At 37.9% G+C, this 18,699-nt stretch overlaps 1 protein-coding gene across 2 annotated transcripts; it reads right to left on the reverse strand.

Annotated features, from left to right (window-relative positions):
* Positions 1–1,022: 1,022 nt before the first annotated feature.
* On the reverse strand, positions 1,023–18,588 carry LOC108264624 (AFG3-like protein 1). Of its 2 annotated transcripts, XM_017466335.3 has the most exons (16): positions 18,096–18,588; positions 16,656–16,746; positions 16,495–16,539; positions 15,595–15,695; positions 13,730–13,879; positions 12,894–12,968; positions 12,047–12,171; positions 10,699–10,969; positions 10,067–10,204; positions 8,285–8,438; positions 7,764–7,871; positions 6,091–6,216; positions 4,310–4,536; positions 3,112–3,312; positions 2,828–3,022; positions 1,023–2,398 (listed from the first exon to the last, which is right to left on the reverse strand). In XM_017466335.3, exons 1-16 carry the CDS (start codon positions 18,207–18,209, stop codon positions 2,186–2,188), a joined length of 2,334 nt encoding a protein of 777 aa, XP_017321824.3. In that variant the 5' UTR covers positions 18,210–18,588; the 3' UTR covers positions 1,023–2,185. The 2 variants fall into 2 exon arrangements, with proteins under 2 accessions (XP_017321824.3, XP_047008496.2); XM_047152540.2 differs by lacking the exon at positions 15,595–15,695 and having other exon boundaries at positions 18,096–18,584.
* Between the last annotated feature and the right edge of the window lie 111 nt (positions 18,589–18,699).

Raw genomic sequence — 18,699 nt, forward strand, 5'->3', positions numbered from 1 at the left:
ATATACTCGCACCTATAGGAAATTTATCGCCGTTAAGCCACATACAGTACTCCATGTTTTTGGGAGGTGGGAGGAAACCCGACGACTGGGAGGAAGCCTAAAGATTCACATGTACGTATTTTGTGGTCAGGAATGAAAGCACAGTGAAGAATATCTAGTGCGATTAAGACATCCTATAATGTAGTGCAATAGGTCTGTATGTAAATATTGCCCCCTAGTGGATGAAGAATAACTACTGCACATGTGCTATTTGAGGGAATAATAATAATAATAATAATAATAATAATATCCGTTCTCAAGTGATATCAGTTCTACTCCTTCCAAAGGCTACACCTTCACTCTAAATCAGGCGTGTCCAATCTTATCCAGAAAGGGCCGGTGTGGGTGCAGGATTTCAGTCCAACCAAGCAGGAGCCACACCTGATTCCACCTGTGTAATCAGTTGATCTTGGCTTTCAATAGACTTCTGCTTGGTTGGAATGAAAACCTGCACCCACACCGGCCCTTTCCGGATAAGATTGGACACCCCTGCTCTAAATAGTCGCCGGAAGTAACGATCATTTTTCTTCGACAAATCCTGTTTTATACTGCTGCATAATCGCCGAAAACGTCCAACAATTTCATTCAAGAGCTGCTGGTCTGATTTTGTAAACTTAGAGATACGTATAAACAGGAATCCTGCGTTAAAGCACCAGAAACGTAACTGTGAATGTATGGGTAAACTCAGCTGGTTTTTTCCCCCGGAATAATAACACAAAGAATCTCAGGAGCGACGTGTCCGTCCTGCCTGGATGTTTCCTGAAGGCTGAGGAGGACCCGCAGGAGTAATACTGACCTACAGTTGTTTTACGCAGCAAAAAAGAATACTCGTATAATAATAAACTAACGATTGTATATTAAACACAGTTCAATTGTGGAAAAATCTGGATGCCTAAGACAAGTGATTTTGCGTCTGGGCTATTCGTTTTTAAAAAATATTTATATCTACATTTATATATAGTAAATATTCAAGTAGCAGCCGCTGAACTCAAATATATGTTTTATGCATGACAGGATATAACACCACAGAACACTCCTAGACAAAACCGTGTCCCATGACTTTCCGCCGAGGTCACAAACGCCATGCGCTACATTAGAAACTGTTGGAAGTAAATGAATCATAAACATGTTTATTTCCCTTAATCTGGGAAATAATTATCACTTAACTAAATAGCTAGCCAATGATACTGCATGTTATTACATTACTTTAGTTAGTAATGTACTTAACTACTTAGTAATTATGTATCTGGGCAACCAAAACATGGCAGATTTGACTAGCTAATCAATTGATCATTAGTCCACCGTTACAGTTTATCTACATTACACACGAATAAATACAACCCCAGTTCCAAAAAAGTCGGGACGCTGCGTAAAACGTAAATAAAAACAGAACGCAACGATTCGCAAATCTCACAAGACCCGTATGTTATTCACAATAGAACGGAGAAAAGAAATCGAATGTTTAAATTGAGGAAATGTACCGTTTTAAGGGGAACGGATAAGCAAATTTTGAATTCGATGGCCACAACACGTCTCAAAAAAGTTGGGACGGGGCAACAAAAGCCTGGAAAAGTAAGTGTTAGTGTAAAGAAACAGCTGGAGGTTAACTGGAAACAGGTCACTAATATGATTGGGTAGAAAAAGAGCGTCTTAGCGAGGCAGAGGTTTATGAGATTTGCAAATCATTGCATTCTGTTTTTATTTACATCTATGCACTTTTTACACAGTGTCCCAACTTTTTTGGAATTGGGGTTGTACTTGTAAAATCAGGATTCATTGGAAGTTAGCTCCGTGTTTTTTTGTTTTTAAACAGCGGTCAGACGAGTCATGTGCTATCGTCCTTGTTTTGAGATCTTCACCTCTGACCACATGGAGGTAAAGATACACCGTGCAGGGTCTGACAGGATCCTGATCCCTGTGTCTTCGGTAATGCCTTGACGTTTCAGCTTGGACCTCCTTCTCAGGTCCTTGTCTCAGTCAGGGACACTTTCTGGCGTTGTCCCTAATGTAGAAACTCCAAGCAAAAGCCTTAAAAATGACTTTGGAATGACGTGCTGCTCTCAGCTGGGATCCTGCGACTACTCAGACGCTCTAGTTTAACGTTTTAGTCATTTCCGGCTCCACGGAGCTCCGTCCATGGTACGTGCTACAAGTATATAAACTCTTTGTGCTGCCGAGACGTGTCGCTCTCCTTGTCCCAGTCCTTCAGGCCCTCGGGCAGACTCGTGTCCTCGTCGATGCTGCCAGTCCCCTCAACAAACTCCTCGTAGGTGCATTTCTCTACAAACGGCCTCGGGCCCAACAGTTCCACCATGTCCGCTTTGTCCAGGACTTCGTTCTGCAGGAGACGCTTCCCCACCTGAGACAGAAGTGAGGAAATTATGCTCAGTCACTCACTGAAACCATGTGTGTAGACTGCGCTAAAATCATCTCAAAATGGTCAAATTGTATATGATTGGTCAGAAGGTGTTGGTTAATTTTCCATAACGGCAGCTCTGACAGTAGTGCCGCTCCGAATCTCGGATTTATATTCACGTGCTTGTTCTAATCATATTATCTTTATCGTTTCTATAGTAACAGCTCCTTCACAGGGACCTGCATGGTCTTATGTGAACTGATCCGAAGGAAAAAAAAAAAAAAACACACGTGTGTAACTGTTGATATAGAGTTTTCTAGAAGGAGATGTTTATTTAACAGTTATGGAAGGAGTCTCCAGTGTCAGGGCTTTGTAAGAGTCGTTAAGTTTTCCTTCAGGACAAAGGAGTTTAGGAGCTGCTCGTCTTCTTACCTTCTCCACTAGCTCTCGTTTCTCGGTGATGAGCTGCTGTGTTCTCTCGAAGGCCTTGCTGATGAGAGAACGCACTTCCTGATCTATGAGCTCAGCAGTGGCTTCGCTATAAGGCTTCTCCGAGACTAGCTCGCCCTGCTGCGTCCAATCAAACGCCACCTGACCCACTGACTCGCTCATCCCAAACTGCACGATCTGTCCGTGGAGTGAAGAAAAAAAAAAAAACAGTGAAGTTTTTATGAAGACAAAAAAAAAACACCCTCTCGTTCAAACCGAGTAGTTACCTGAGCATACGCAGACTGCGTGACCTTTCTCAGATCGTCCTGAGCGCCTGTGGTGATCCTGCCGAAAAACACCTGCTCCGCCACGCGCCCTCCGAGCATCACACACATCCTGTCAAAGAGCTGCTCGCGCGTGAACAGGTACTGCTCTTTCGGCTGGTACTGCGCGTAGCCCAGGCCTTTACCTCGAGGAACGATGGACAACTGCACAAGAAGAGGAAACACAGTGCTGTTGAATTCTCAAATCTGAAGGTGTGGTTTCTTTTTAAACGGTAACTGTGGTTCTGTTATAATTCAAATTATACGGACGACTCGGAGGGAAATATTTCCGAAAAGCAGCGGATAAGAATCCGGCGTCGGTGGGAACTCCTTTAATACTGTTTAAAAAGCATCTCAGGGAAATTCCTCAAGAAATCGGGTGAGAAAACGCCAAGAATACATTTCTGGAAATTCTAGACAAAAGGGGCGTGGACTTTGAGGATGCTAAAAATATTTCATTAATTTTGGATTTTTTATCACAACATAATTCCCATAGTTCCATTTGTGTTTCTCCAGAGTTTTGATGACTTTATTATTATTATTATTATTCTAGCGTGTCTAAACTTTTGATGGATAGCGTACAGCTGTGTTTTAGTTCCTGTCTAAAAATAAATAAATAAATAAATAAATTTTTAACTGCTGCAAACCTCAGCTTCAATGCACATTAAAGGAGATGCTGGTGAGAGAAAATTGGGAAGATGGGTTAAAATAACTGCGTAAGCCATTCTGAAGGAATAATCTATTAAATTAATTATTTTATCACTATGTTTGCTAAAGTCACGACGAGTCACGAGCTATTCAAATAAAAATACTTTCATTTGTGTAATTTTCCACTTCATGCAAATATAACCAGGATGAAATGCAAAGTCTTTGGTTATAGGTTATTACTCGTCCTTTTTTCTCTCTCTCTCTTACTGAAAATGTGCTTAATTGTGGGCTACTAAAATGTCCACCTTAGTGCAAACATCTTGGGATTGATAGTGATATGAATGATCTTGATTATTTCAGAAAGATCAGTATATAACAGTAATTATACACAGTTCTAAACTCATAAGACTACAATACACGGCATCTAGGAAACCTTTCATCTTTTACAAATCGCCAAACGGATGTTCTTAATAGAAACGTGATTAAAACAGAGCTTCATTCAGGGTGTGTTTACCTTCAGGAGAGGGTCAGCGTGCTCCAGGAACCAGCCTACGACGGCGTGGCCGGCCTCGTGGTAAGCTACGGTGGTTTTCTCAGCAGGCTGCAGAACCCTCGTCTTCTTTTCCAGACCTCCGATCACCCTCTCTACGGCCTGCTCAAAGTGCCTGGAGGTCACAGCCGGGCTGAGGTGCCGTGCCGCGATGAGAGCCGCTTCATTACACACGTTCGCAATATCGGCCCCTGAAAACAGATGTTTATACTCGTAAACCGATCCTACACGGCCTGCAGGGCCTCCACCGTCTCCACCCACCTCAACTCGGTGTTTCAGTCCAGCAGTCGTCAGGAAAACAGGGAGGTTTTTTGTTTTAATAAATAAATAAATCTAGCGTTCACGGTGTTAAACATGAATAAAGGAAACTCTCCGATGAATAAATCTCAGTAGCATATATTATTTAAAATCTTATCATAATTATAAATAAGAAATAAATATATAAAACTTACTGATACTGTAGTGAAGACTGTTTTAATCACAGATTATATATATATATATATATATATATATATATATATATATATATATATATATATATATATATATATATATATATTTATTTATTTATTTTTTTTATTTTTTATTTTTAAGAAACTGCTTTACTGCACTTTATAATTTGTTTGGCCTGGACGGAGTAAGCAATCATTCATAAAACCTTTATTACACTAATAATATAATAAAATAATAGCATACTGTTTATAATAATAGTAGTAATAATAATAATAATAATAATAATAATAATAATAATAATAATAAATATTCTATTCTAAACACTGAATGGGTTAATTGGTGCTGTTTAATCATTAAAAAAAAAAAAAAAGACAAGCTCTTATTAAACGTACATTACACTTATTTTATCTTAGGACGAATCCTTTCATTAAAAAGGACTTTTATTTTCACAACTAGAATTTTCTGAACAAATTTTTCCCATTGGGATTTTTTTCCCTTCACACAGAAAGCTTTCCTGAAAACGTTCACGAAGACATGTAGGATAGTTTACAGATCTTTATACTTTATTGCAGTTATAGCTCATTTAATAACATAAAAAGGCTTAAACATTGCTCATTTTAGATTAAACTCTAAACAATGTTTGTTATATAACTGGTTATAAATGACCTAGGGAGATATATATGTATACTGTAATAAACGTTTTATTTATAAATGATTCTATTGATTTAAATTCATTAAATTATATACACATGCTTATAAAAGATACTGTCTTTAGTTCTAAAGTGTATGTAATGGGTGAAACTAAAATAAACAAATTAACAAACAAATAAATATTCAAATAGTATTAAAAGTTATAATATTAACAAACTGTAGTAAGAAATTTATTTAATATAAAAAAAAAAGATAATGATGAAATGAAATTATAAATCTCACACAAATAATATAAGAAAAATGACAATGATCATCACAAGAAATACGGGTGTATATATATATATATACACACATACATACATACATACATACACACACACACACACTATACATATATTCGACAGGCATATTTACATAGGTAATGGGAAATATCTATATACAGATATTTTATTTATAATATACACACATATACATATACACATATACATATATACATATATATACACATATACACACATTATATATATATATATATATATATATATATATATATATATATATATATATATATATATATATATATATATATATATATATGACCATGTGAAATGTGGAGTAAATAAAAGCTCTGTATTTCTTACCTGTGAAGCCAGGTGTGAGAGCAGCCAGTTTTCTCGCCAGATTATCTGAGGTCAAACTGGAATCCAGCTTCAGTGGCCTCATGTGCACTTTAAAGATCGAAGCCCTGCCTTTAATATCAGGCGGTCCTGCGTTGGAAAGACAGGCACGGAGGCAGAGGCGGAGGAGGAGGATGAAGTGGAGAGAAAAAAAGAAAGTGGAGAGAAAAGAAAGGAGAACGTAAGGAGGGAATTGTATACCACCCAGATGAAGATGATGAGAAGCATTTGCTCCGAAGCCCATAAGAGCCTCAGTGTTTACGAAACTCCTCCAGGAATAGCAGATGTACTTTCACTACCTCCCGCACTCTCGCTTTATTCTCTCACACACTCTCCCTCCATTTTCCATGTCCGTAACTGGAATGTTCCACTGAGCCAGCTGTGCTAAAGTGGGGAAAAGCTCTCTGCAATGAGACATAAATCAGCTCCAACACCACGACAGCAATCCCCGCTGACATAATACAGCTGTACCACATTGCTTCTTAAATCAGTTGGACATGTATGAGGGGGAGGATGCTTGCCAGGAAAACTCACACACGAAGCATGAGAGTTTCTGGGGAAGCCAAAAGTTATTACTGTCTTTATAAACCTATCTAAAGCAAAGGGTCAGCTCTAGAAACAAGGCTTGCAAAATCTTAAAAACTCGGGCCAGAAAAAATCACGTTATAAACACATAATCAAATATCTGACAGACTGAAGTCATGGGAGAAAAAAAAAAAAGTAAAACCCCATAATCAGTCAATTTCTGACAATGCAATCAGTCGTGGCTTGCAAAAAAAAAAAATCTTTACATTTATTAATATTTGCATGCATAATTCTTAATGAAGATTATATTTATTATTTAAACTTCACTTTAACCTGCTTTGTATTCCGTCCTTTTCCCATGAAATTTTATACTGTAATTGTTTTTATTATTAATTTTCTCTTGTTTTTATATCCATTCATTTCAAGCACCCTGAACTGCCTTGTATAATATAAATAAATTCGACTGGTCTTCAAATTAGTTTTCAAAAATCATTACATTCATCATTATTTGTATGTCAGATGTCGTGGGGTTTTTTTTTCTACTTATTTACTATTTCACCATGTCTATACTTTAGTCTTAGAAGCCTACTGAGAGTTACTGTATTAAATTTACAGCAATGTTTGTAAAATTATAGTGTAGTGTACTGTAGCTTTCCTAAAATGTTTGGTATCTGGGAAAGAAATATATATATATATATATATATATATATATATATATATATATATATATATATATATATATATATATATATATATATATATACACACACAAAAACATAAACTACATGGAGTATGAGGAAAGCCACAATGCGTTAGATTGTTGATTAGTTTTATTTTCAGGTTTTAAAAAAATCTCGACAATAAGGTCGTATAATGTCAGTTAACATAACGTTTATCACTTATATTTAACGTTGGATTGGACTGAACTTAACGCTGCATAATATGTTTGCAAAGTTGTCATGGTAACTGTTCTGGATTTCACCGAATCCTTGTATATAGAACGGAAAAATCTGCATTTTTGTGATAAGATACAGTACGTTATCTGGCCAACTCGCAAAGCCTGCTTTCTATAACCGGCCCTAGTAGGAGAAGGCAAGAGAAGGAATTTATACCTATGTAAATATGCCTGTCGAATCGTCCAGGTCTCAAAAGTGCCGGATCTAAAACATCTACGCGGTTAGTGGCAGCCAGAACCACGACGTTAGTGCTGCTGTTAAAGCCTGGAGAAAAGAAGAAGAAGAAGAAGAAGAAGAAGAAGAAGAAAAAACACAAAACAGCAAAAACAGTCATTAATTATGGTCATGTGGACGTCACTCGTAACGACACAGAGAATGAAATTTTGCAGCATTATGTACTTATCGAGAAGATGGTAGATCATGATTAGGAAATAATTATATAGTGAAGGTTATAGTGTATCAAAAGAGAAGATCATTCATAAGAACCATTATTTCCAGATCCCTTCAAGTGAGCATGCTCTTAAGAAACAGGAAGTTGAACATCTGAACATATCCTGAGTTTATATGTTTCTGTAAAGCTGCTTTGGGACAATGTCCACCGTTAAAAGCTGTACACAAATAAAACCGAATGGAGTTAAACGTTACTAACCGCTCCTTCAAAATCGGTTCAAACCTACCATCCATTTCCACCAGCAGCTGGTTAAGTGTGTTCTCCTGCTCACTCTGCCCACCGAAATGCCGCTGGCCCCTCTTCCTGCCCATTGCATCGATCTCATCAATAAAGAGGATACAGGGGGCGTGTCTTCTGGCCAGCGCAAACGTGTCCCTTACCTGTGGCATTTAAACAAACAGGTTAATAATAAGAACCGATATCAGTAAAGCTAGCAACGAAGAGCTTGCAGATAACAACATACTCAATATCCAGAAGAGTTTCTGAAGACGGTGTAAAAATATTGGCACTCTCGGCCTGGCATCTTATTTAAGGACCGATACTGGTAGCACTATATAATCAATCATTTATGTAAGGCAAAATAGTTTACTGATCAGCATTATAGCACAGCGCTGTTGAAGGCTACATTCGGATTAATCAGACGCTGCTGATACATTTTCTATAACAACAACAGCTCAGAGAGTAGTTCCAGCTATAAGACAAATAGCAGGTTTATATTAACGGATTCATTCTAATACGTTATCTTGTTATACGGTGAAATTTTCTTTATTGAAGGATTCTCCAGTGTCGGTGCTTTTCGACAGTATAGGTTTCCGGCACGTGAAAATCTCCGGACAAATTTGTGGTTTCTCTGCAACGTGACAAGCTGATTTTTTTTCTTTTAATAACTTCAAGTGAGAGAGAAGAAGGGCTGGTGTAACAGCTGGTTACACCACTGGAGAAGAAAGGCCGGTGTAACAGCTGGTTACACCACTGGAGAAGAAAGGCCGGTGTAAAAGCTGGTTACACCACTGGAGAAGAAAGGCCGGTGTAACAGCTGGTTACACCACTGGAGAAGAAAGGCCAGTGTAAGAGCTGGTTACACCACTGGAGAAGAAAGGCTGGTGTTTCAGCTGGTTACACCACTGGAGAAGAAAGACCGGTGTAACAGCTGGTTTTACCACTGGAGAAGAAAGGCCGGTGTAACAGCTGGTTTTACCACTGGAGAAGAAAGGCTGGTGTTTCAGCTGGTTACACCACTGGAGAAGAAAGACCGGTGTAACAGCTGGTTTTACCACTGGAGAAGAAAGGCCGGTGTAACAGCTGGTTTTACCACTGGAGAAGAAAGGCTGGTGTTTCAGCTGGTTACACCACTGGAGAAGAACGGCTGGTGTTTCACTACAACTGTTGTTTTTTCGCTGTTGTTTTCCTTTGCCGACCCGTTCCACGTCTGGTTGTTCGTACACCAGCGGTTTCTTTCTTTTTCAGAACATTCCAAATTGTTCTATTGGCTATGCCCGATGCTTGTGCAATGGCTCCGATAGAGTTTCCCTTGTTGGCTTGTTTTAATCCCATAGACAGCTCTCTGGTCTTCACGTTGGTTTATCCTTTTTAACAGCAAATGCAGTCTTCACAGCCAAACCTAGAGCTCAAATCAAGAGTATACATCCAGAGATATTAATTCTTTAAACAATCAGTTTAACACGGCACACCTGGGCAGCAAGAAACACCTATCAGTCACATGTTCCAATATTTTTGATCACAAAGAAAAAAAACGGGTGGGTTCAAACAAAAGGAGCCATGTTTTAAGTTTTTTCACACGTCTAGAGGAAATGAAAGCTGAAATTCTGATCTATATCATACTCATCTTTTGATCTCAAACCCAAATGTCTTAAACGCATGGTGAAAACAACTGAATTGACCTTGCTGTTCCAATACTTTCAGAGACGACTGTAACTTTTAATGACTGATTTGTTCATGAGTATTTCATTCTTTTTTTTTTAAAATAAAAGACTTGATTATCTCTCACCCGGGCTGCTCCTACACCGACGAACATCTCCTGAAACTCTGAGCCGTTGACTGTTATGAAGGGAACTCCAGCTTCACCAGCAGTCGCTTTGGCCAGCAGGGTCTTTCCTGTGCCGGGTGGACCTAATAACACTGCGCCCTGTAAGAACATAATCAACCACGGTTATCACTGATGACGAAAGAGAAGATAAGCTAAACTTAAATGTTAAATCCAGACTTGATCTATCCACTTTGCTCTTTGATAACGTCGTACGAAACAAATCAGCCTGCACGTGTCCACAGCTCTTTTCTCTTAACGCTTAACTTTCTCATAAATCCTCTTAACTTATTATCACACTGCTAATCCATTGCACTGTTTCTTCTAGCTTGTCCAAGAAAATTTACATTTCAAGTATTCCTGTGCATCACCAGTCTGCACCCCATGTCCTCCAGAGAGCTTCTCCGACTTGATGAGGAACAGACACAGGCATTCGACCAAAGGCGTCGTAATACGTAAATAAAACATGGAAGTAATCGTACGAGGATGAAGGTCAAGAGTCAGTTCACACTCGACACTGATCTCAGGTCAAAACAACACACATCATCTCAAGTACAAACATAAAACCCATCATTACACGTCAGTACATGCTATACCTTTGGGATTTTGGCACCGAGTTCCTGGTACAGCTTGGGCTTCTTCAGGAAGTTGACCAACTCCAAAATCTCCAGTTTGGCCTCTTCACAACCAGCAACGTCCTTCAGCCTGACATTAATGTTGCCTCTGATCATCTTCGCTTTGGACTCGGTCATCCTAAAGATGTTGTTTCCTCTCCTGCGCTGCCATCCTCCGGGCCTCCACTGCCTCGAGCTGAACGCGAGCAAACCGAGCAGCGCGACGAACGGGAATAAAATCGCGAGGAACGTCCTGGGCAAGCAGAGCGGATCAAAACAGACGCGTTGACTTTTTAATATTATTAGCTGTCTGACAGGTTAATGAACACTTGACAGTCACGCTGTGTTCACTACTTTACAACCGGTAATGAAGTTAAAATCTCTAAACACAACATAGAGAATATTACTGATTAAAAACGGACGCAAACGTGTGCCGTATTCTCAGTTCCGTGTTGTGAAATTGCGACTGTGATAACTAAGTAAGCTTAATTACAGCTAATTTTTTGTTAGCACAAAATTATTTGGTTACTATGAGGTAACATGATTATTATATAGTACTATATAAATATAGGAATAATTATTAATTTTCTAGAGCAGCAGCTGACAGTAGCTCAGTTGCAAATCACAGGTTTCCATTAATGTGCTCATTCTAATACCTTATCGTTTCTATAGTAACAGTATAGTAACACAAGGGCTTAACGGATTCAATAAACATAATTGTTAATATAGAGAAGGTTTTTTTTAAGGAGATATTTATGTAACATTTACTGAACGGAAGGAGTCTCCAGTGTCAGCTCTTTGTAATAATCATGGCATCTAAGAACGGGGACGTTGCTCTTTGCAGTTTCTTTGTAAAATTCTTTCACGGACGTTTCACAACGCTAAACTTCATTCCGTAATTTTATTTATTTTTGTATTTTTTAATGTCGTTAATTGCTGTGGTATAAAAGGAATACAACACGTTGGAAAGTGCTGTTATTGGAAAATAAACGACTTTGGACTGGTAGGAGTCTTCTGACTCTGCTTCATGCCATGAGACATCACACTACTGGATCGTTGATTACTTTCCTGTAACAGCATGCCAAGACGTGTTTTATTCATTACATATGCAAAGTGGGGGGAAAAAGCATTCAGAACTTTTTTTTCTAGCACAGAATACAGCAAAGAGTAAAAATAGAACTGAGTTTGTGTCCATATGAACATCAAACATGAATACAAGAATACTTCGACAAATGTACTTTGATGTGAAGCAACAAAATATATCGACTGACGCCGCATTACAGTGGCGTATCTAATAAACTGGCCAAACTGCTAACTGCGACAGACTCACAAATCTCTCTCTGTGCTGTACAGCACTGGCAGCTTGTGTGGATCCTCCAAACCCAGCTCTTGTTCTGCTTGCTCCAAATTCCTTTCAAATGTGTCCACGGTACCGATGTTAAACCAAACATAACTCTGCAGGATAAAAAGAATGATTATATATATATATATATATATATATATATATATATATATATATATATATATATATATATACACACACACATATACATATATACACACACACACACACATACATATATACACACACACACACACACACACATACATATACACATATATATATATATATATATATATATATATATATATATATATATACCATGCCACAATTAAAGTCATACACATCACACACACACACCCATTCTGATGCTTGACCAAGTGAACAATAGCTGAATCTCCTGACCAGTAACTGCATGATTTTATGCACTGTGATACTGCCACATGATTGGCTGACTGGATATCTGTATGAGTGGCAGGTGTACAGATGTTCCTATTAAAGTGGACGGTGCGTGTACATAATGATTCCAAGAAAATTGATCAACTATAATGCTGTGAATATAACGTATACCTCGACTAATAATCTACGCTTACAAAAAAAACACATGGATGAGGACAAAGAGACCATGTTGCTATGCTGAGGGCAAAACTTTGTACCTCCCATAGATTTTAAATAGGAGAAATGGTGAATGTAGTAAACTCTCTTTTTTTAATTTGAATTTCGACTTTATCGTGTCCTAAGGGTTTGTTTCTATGTGAGTGTGTGTGTGTGTGTGTATATATGTATGTATATATATATATATATATAATATATATATATATATAAAAAGACTTACCACTTCTGATGTGTTGACGTCGGGAGCAGGGATGACTCTGACGTACTGTTTATTAACCACTTCCAGCCTCGCGACCTGCACAAAAACCGTTCACTCACTTCATAAACCATGAATAAACCTGCAGCTGAATTCCTGTCACACAGTCAGCTCCAAAATTATTGGCACCCTTTATTAATTTTTTTTAAATGAATAACACCTGCAAATTAGTGATATTCTGAGCTAAAACATATGGATATGATGTACAGCTTTGACACTAAAATGATTGGGGCGTTCGGGGGGGTTCTTGCAAAACACTGGTTTCGAAAGTATCTGCACCCCTGCGATTAATTTTCGGTGAATCCTCACCCCTGGACATGATAACAGTACGGAGTCTCTTCCTGTAATGTTTAACAAGATGACAGATTTTGCACGTGTTTCCCCTCTGCCCTACTGAAACTGGCTCACTACCACATTTCCTTCTGCAATATGCAGAAAGATAATAAAGCTGACTTAATTTGTGTTTCTGGAGCGCTATAAAAAAATAAAATAAAATAAAAAACTAACCAAAACAAACACACACCGTATAACAAGGCAAATCAAGAAAATGCATTCAGACTCGTTTACATACTGGGGTGCCAATACTTTTGCCATATACACACTTTCTTAAAAATAAAATAAGTTGTTATGAGAACGCTTTGTTTAGTTAGACGAAACGTAGACGTTTTCCCCAAAACGGCCCTGTTTTGAAGGGTGTCCATCATTTTGGAGTTTCTGCGGCATGTGGATTATCCTCATGTCCACTAATAACGGTTCGAAATTCTCTTTTAGGTTTTAAGTTTAAATGAACAGACGCTTACCAGGCCTCGAGCGAGGTAGTAATTCACAAACTCCCTCCATGAGATCTCTTTTCCATCATCTCTGAAGTATAAATAAAGAAAAGTCGCCAGCATCCCAGCTCCTGCGAAGACGACGTTCCAGAAATGCTTCTCATCCCACGGGACGTCTCTCTGTTACACAATCAGGAAGGTAAACGTTTATCAGATCTGTTCACTGTAACAAATAAACCAAAAACAGGGCGTTTGCCAAGAGACCGCGAGCTGCAAACGTCTCCTCGAGTCTCTTTCTATTCCCGGTCATGTAGATCATCCCGGTCATGTAGACCATCATCATTCGGTTGACTTTAAATCAATGACATTTAATTTGTACCACAGCGCTGTCGAATTCTCATTTCTGATTGTTGATTCGTTTTCTATAACAGACCGTAGTGCAGCTACAAATCACAGGCTTTTATCGACGCGCTCGTTCGAACACGTCGTTTCTATAGTAACGGCTAACTTACAGCGTCTTGTACGACACGTACTTGTAGCTTTCTGTAAGAGGACCTTTGTTTAGCATTTTATTTAGCAAGGAAGCTCCAACGTCAGAGCTTTGTGAAAGTCAGAACTAAAAGGAACAACTTTCCGACATTGAAAGGTTCCCACGGTTTTTTTTTTCCGTCTTATTAAATTCAACAGAGCGAGAGAAAAAAAACCCCGAGAAGCTGCTATAACGTGAGCGACAACAAGAATACGGATGCTTCGTTCGTAAATACAACCATAAACGCATAAAAAAGTATGACGTTGTTCATTTATATAAAAATTACATTTGCGGTCATACGTTTACGTACGCCTTCATCATCCTGTTCAAAAGTTTACACCCCCCTGACTCATTAATGCATTAATCGTGTTGTCTTCTTGAGCGTCGGTGAATGTTTGCACCTTTTGTAACCGCCGTGTACGAGAACCCTAAGTGTGAAAAACTGTATCTTAAAAGGAGTCAGATATGCAGACGATGCTGGAAAAGCAGAGGATGCGCAGGACCTGGGGGATTTTTCTGAAGAACAGTGGGCAGTTTAACTGCTCAGGATAAACAGTATTTTAAACAGTATTAATAATCGAAGCGTGTGTAAACTTTTGAGCTGGTTCATTTGTGTAAATTCACTTATTATTGGGTCTTGTGGACTAGATGTGAACATCTGTTGGTAGGTGAAATAGCTTATTCAGGGCGGTACTAAATAAAAAATAAAAAAACACCATATATTTATTTATTTATTTATTATTACTAACATTTTGCTGATTCTGCAAGACGTATGTAAACTTATGACCTCGACCGTAGACAGCTTTGACAAACGGTTGTTGTACAAGTGGAATAAAAAAAAAAACTCCACGACTCAACAAGGTTCTTGCGATTTCCTCATGAACAACGATCTACAGCTTTTCAAGACACTTTTTCCCCACTAACCTTTGTCAAATTTTCTTAATAACAGTCTTACAGTTGGGGAAGCTCGTTGGACGAGCGTCTCGAACGACCACGGGTACTTTATGAGGAAATGGTTTCGTTACGGTTATCATCTCATTCGCTATTTTATTATTTAAGTAAGGCAACGCAGAGCGAACAGTACTGCATATTGATTCCTAGAGGAATTTGCTATTAACTGCAGAACTTTAACCATAACACTAGTCTTGAGTCTTAGAACAACAGAATATCGAGACTATTTTCATCAGAATGTTTGTTAAATTTCAATATTTTTCCAGGTTTGGAAATGTGTAAGTGGCTTGAAATTTCAGACTAGTGTGAGCCTGCACGCCGCATCAACGAATATCCTAGATCATAACGTCAAATTCTCCCATAAAAAAAAAAAAAAAAAAAAAAAAATCCTCCTTTGTGTATAAAGTATATTTACTCGTAGGATGCGAGACCACCGACTGCCATCTTCCTTCTTGTCACCACCACCTGTTCCTGCTCCACCTCTGCTTCTCTGGGATTCCCCTTCGCTGGATTTCTCTGCAGAGTCATAATCCGAGTCAGTTTTCACTTAGAACTCATTCACGCACGCATGGGAAAACATCGTATAGAATAAAATCATAGAATGTACAAGATACAAAGGCGTAAAGCACTTAGGGGCGTGGACAGGGTGGATGGAGTTACTGTTACCATCTGAAGTTGATTCATTTCCAATAACAAGCGTTTTTATTCCTCTTATACCACAGCCATTTCCAAAACATTACAATATTTTAAATGATCAATGCAAGTGTTCATGTATTTATCCGTTTATAGTTACAGTTGACGTTGTGGAAGGACTGAAACAAGTTAGTTCTCCGTTCCTTTTTTCTTTTAAGCAGATACTCCTTTTCCTTTCTCGTGAAGTTAATAAAAGAAATTCAGCACCGGAGAAACCATCAAAATGCAGAAACTACTCCGTCCTGAAGATGTTCGGAAAAGTTCAAAAGGTACCGTTACAAAGTGCTGGCGACACTGGAGACTCCTTCCGTAACTGTTCAGTACGGTTTCCTTACCGAAAACCTTAACGATTGCAAATGTTTTTAATTCGTTCATGTGGAGCATCCGCCGTACAAGTCCCTGCGAACGAGCCGTTACTATGGAAACGTTAACGTATGTAATATAAACCTGTGATTTGCCTTGTAGTTGGAACCTCGGCCAAAGCTGCTGTTACAGAAAATGACTCAACGTTCAAGAGAGATGTGCTATAGGCGACGTTATCATACAGCCTGTATTAAGCAAGGATGTTTTTATATATGTTTGTTTGTTTTTTTAACACAAATCAAGTTTCAGACTGATTTACCTCTGGGTTCTGCTGCTGATCTCTTTGGAAAGTACTTCTCAAATCCTGTGCAGGTGCCAAAAAAAAAAAAAAGTTTAGTTACAGTGCTATAAATGCGATAAATTTCCCAAATTATTAATACGTAGGATATTGTAGATATTGCAACATTTTTAAAAAATTACCTTTTGGTAGTTTGCTGGAGAAGACACTTGCTTGTGAGAGCAACAACTCTTTCGATCCTAATCTTAATTTCACTCGATGCAATGAAAAATTCTGTTCAAGAAATACAAGGCTTAATTATTTAATCGTTCAACTTAAATGAAAACTGCACTGATCGCAGGATATGTATGCCAGTGAAATCAATATATACAGTCAGCGCTAGAATTATCGGCACCCTTTGAGAGAACTTGCAAAAAATGATTGTATATAATATAATACACCTACCTTATATACGATAACTCAAACAAATGGAAAAATTGCACTGAAGATTATTCGCTGTAAGATGCCTAGAGTGACTGGGATTCACTGTATCGCAAATACGATTTGGGACTTGTACATCACATTCAATATATCATTTGCCTTGATGTGCGAGGAGTATAAATAGACGGCTCTGCTCGTTAGATATTTTTGAAATGCTCCGAGCTGAAGACCCTGGCCTGTTGTGACAATGAAGAACTTGAAATTAAGTCTGGTGTTCTCAGATCCCAGGACAGACTCCGGATCTACTGCGACCCTGACCAGGAGGAAGAACTTACCGAAGACGAATAAATGAACCGGAAAAACGACTTGCTCATATTCTCTAAAGAAAATTATTCTTCTGGGGTTTTTTTTCAGATCATAGTATTTTCTCCATAAAACAAAGATTATTGACTGATATTTAAAATATATATACAGAGTACAGTGCAAAAGTCTTAGGAGAAATGCAAAGAAATGCTGCAAAGCACTTTTAATAAAGAGCAAGTTAGACACACAAGTTTAGACACACTCATTCTTTTATTTTTATTTTTTAATTTCCCACATTTTGTAATAATAATAATAATAATAATAATAATAATAATAATAAAAAAGTCATCAAAACTCTGGAGTAACACAAATGGAATTGTGGGAACTAGTGTACTAATTGTGGGAATTTTTTTTGAAAAAAATCTAAATAAATCAAAATAATTTTGTATTTTAGCATGGTATATTCAAGGTATATAAATATATAAAATTAATATACAAAATTAATTAATATATATATAAACCCCAACCATCATGCTTGTCAGATGAATATGCTATTTTTGAAACCGTGTTTTGCAAACACAATAATACATTAAAAAAATAATAATAATAACATTGTTATGCTTGAAAACATGTTCACTTTAAACTGAGATTATAAGATTAGTTGCACGTGTTAAGGAAGATAATATGTTTTATTTATATTTTAACAGCAACTTTACAGAATCTCTATCCTCAACAGGCTGAGTGTACAAGCAACCACGGAGAAATATTTACAAAAATAACACACATATTTAGATTGTGTACAGGAAGAAAAGTATTAAAGTTAAAATATGATAAGTTTAATTTGTATACTATTCAGAATGCACCGTGGGAAGTGGGCGGAGCCTAACCAAACTGCTTACCCTGAACTTTAACACTGCGGCTGAATAAGAGTTAAACCCGCTGTATCCTCTTCTCCAGCTCTCCCATCCTGATTTACAGCAGTCTGCACACATCGACCGCAATATCCGACTCATTTTACAGCCGCAGCTTAAAAAGTTTCCTCCAATCTACGAGGAAACTGAAAGGAGATGAAAGCAGCTGACTAGAGTAAACAACAGTAGCGGGTCTGTCCCGTTCTGCCTGATCAAATTACACAAACATACACAAAACACCGCACAACATTACAGCTATAAACTGTTTTAACCATATCACACAAAACAGCTGTTACAGATGACTAACTCTGTCCTACAGCGCGTAAAATACAAGAGACAAATTAATATTTTTCTCTATTGCGGGTATATTTCTTCACAGGCAGCTAAAAAGACAGCAGGGGTCCTTTGATAGGCTCACGGAAGAGTATTGGGTAACCAATAAGCGGCCATTTTAGACACCGGTTTGGTCACGTTTTCGTCACGCGCTCTGAAACAGAATTAATGTTTAACCCTTTAGTGCCTGATGTGTTCGCACATAACCCCAATATATATATTTTAAAATAACTTTATTATAATTAATTAATAATGATTA

This window comes from Ictalurus punctatus, chromosome 4 (genome assembly GCF_001660625.3).
Source record: "Ictalurus punctatus breed USDA103 chromosome 4, Coco_2.0, whole genome shotgun sequence".
NCBI lineage: Eukaryota > Metazoa > Chordata > Actinopteri > Siluriformes > Ictaluridae > Ictalurus > Ictalurus punctatus.

Coding starts and splice junctions, on each gene's coding strand:
- LOC108264624 (XM_017466335.3), bottom strand. CDS start 18,209: ATGAGTCGGATATTGCGGTCGATGTGTGCAGACTGCTGTAAATCAGGA. Junction 16,540..16,655: donor CTCCAGCAAACTACCAAAAG/GTAATTTTTTAA, acceptor GCACCTGCACAG/GATTTGAGAAGTACTTTCCA. Junction 15,696..16,494: donor ATCAGCAGCAGAACCCAGAG/GTAAATCAGTCT, acceptor ATGACTCTGCAG/AGAAATCCAGCGAAGGGGAA.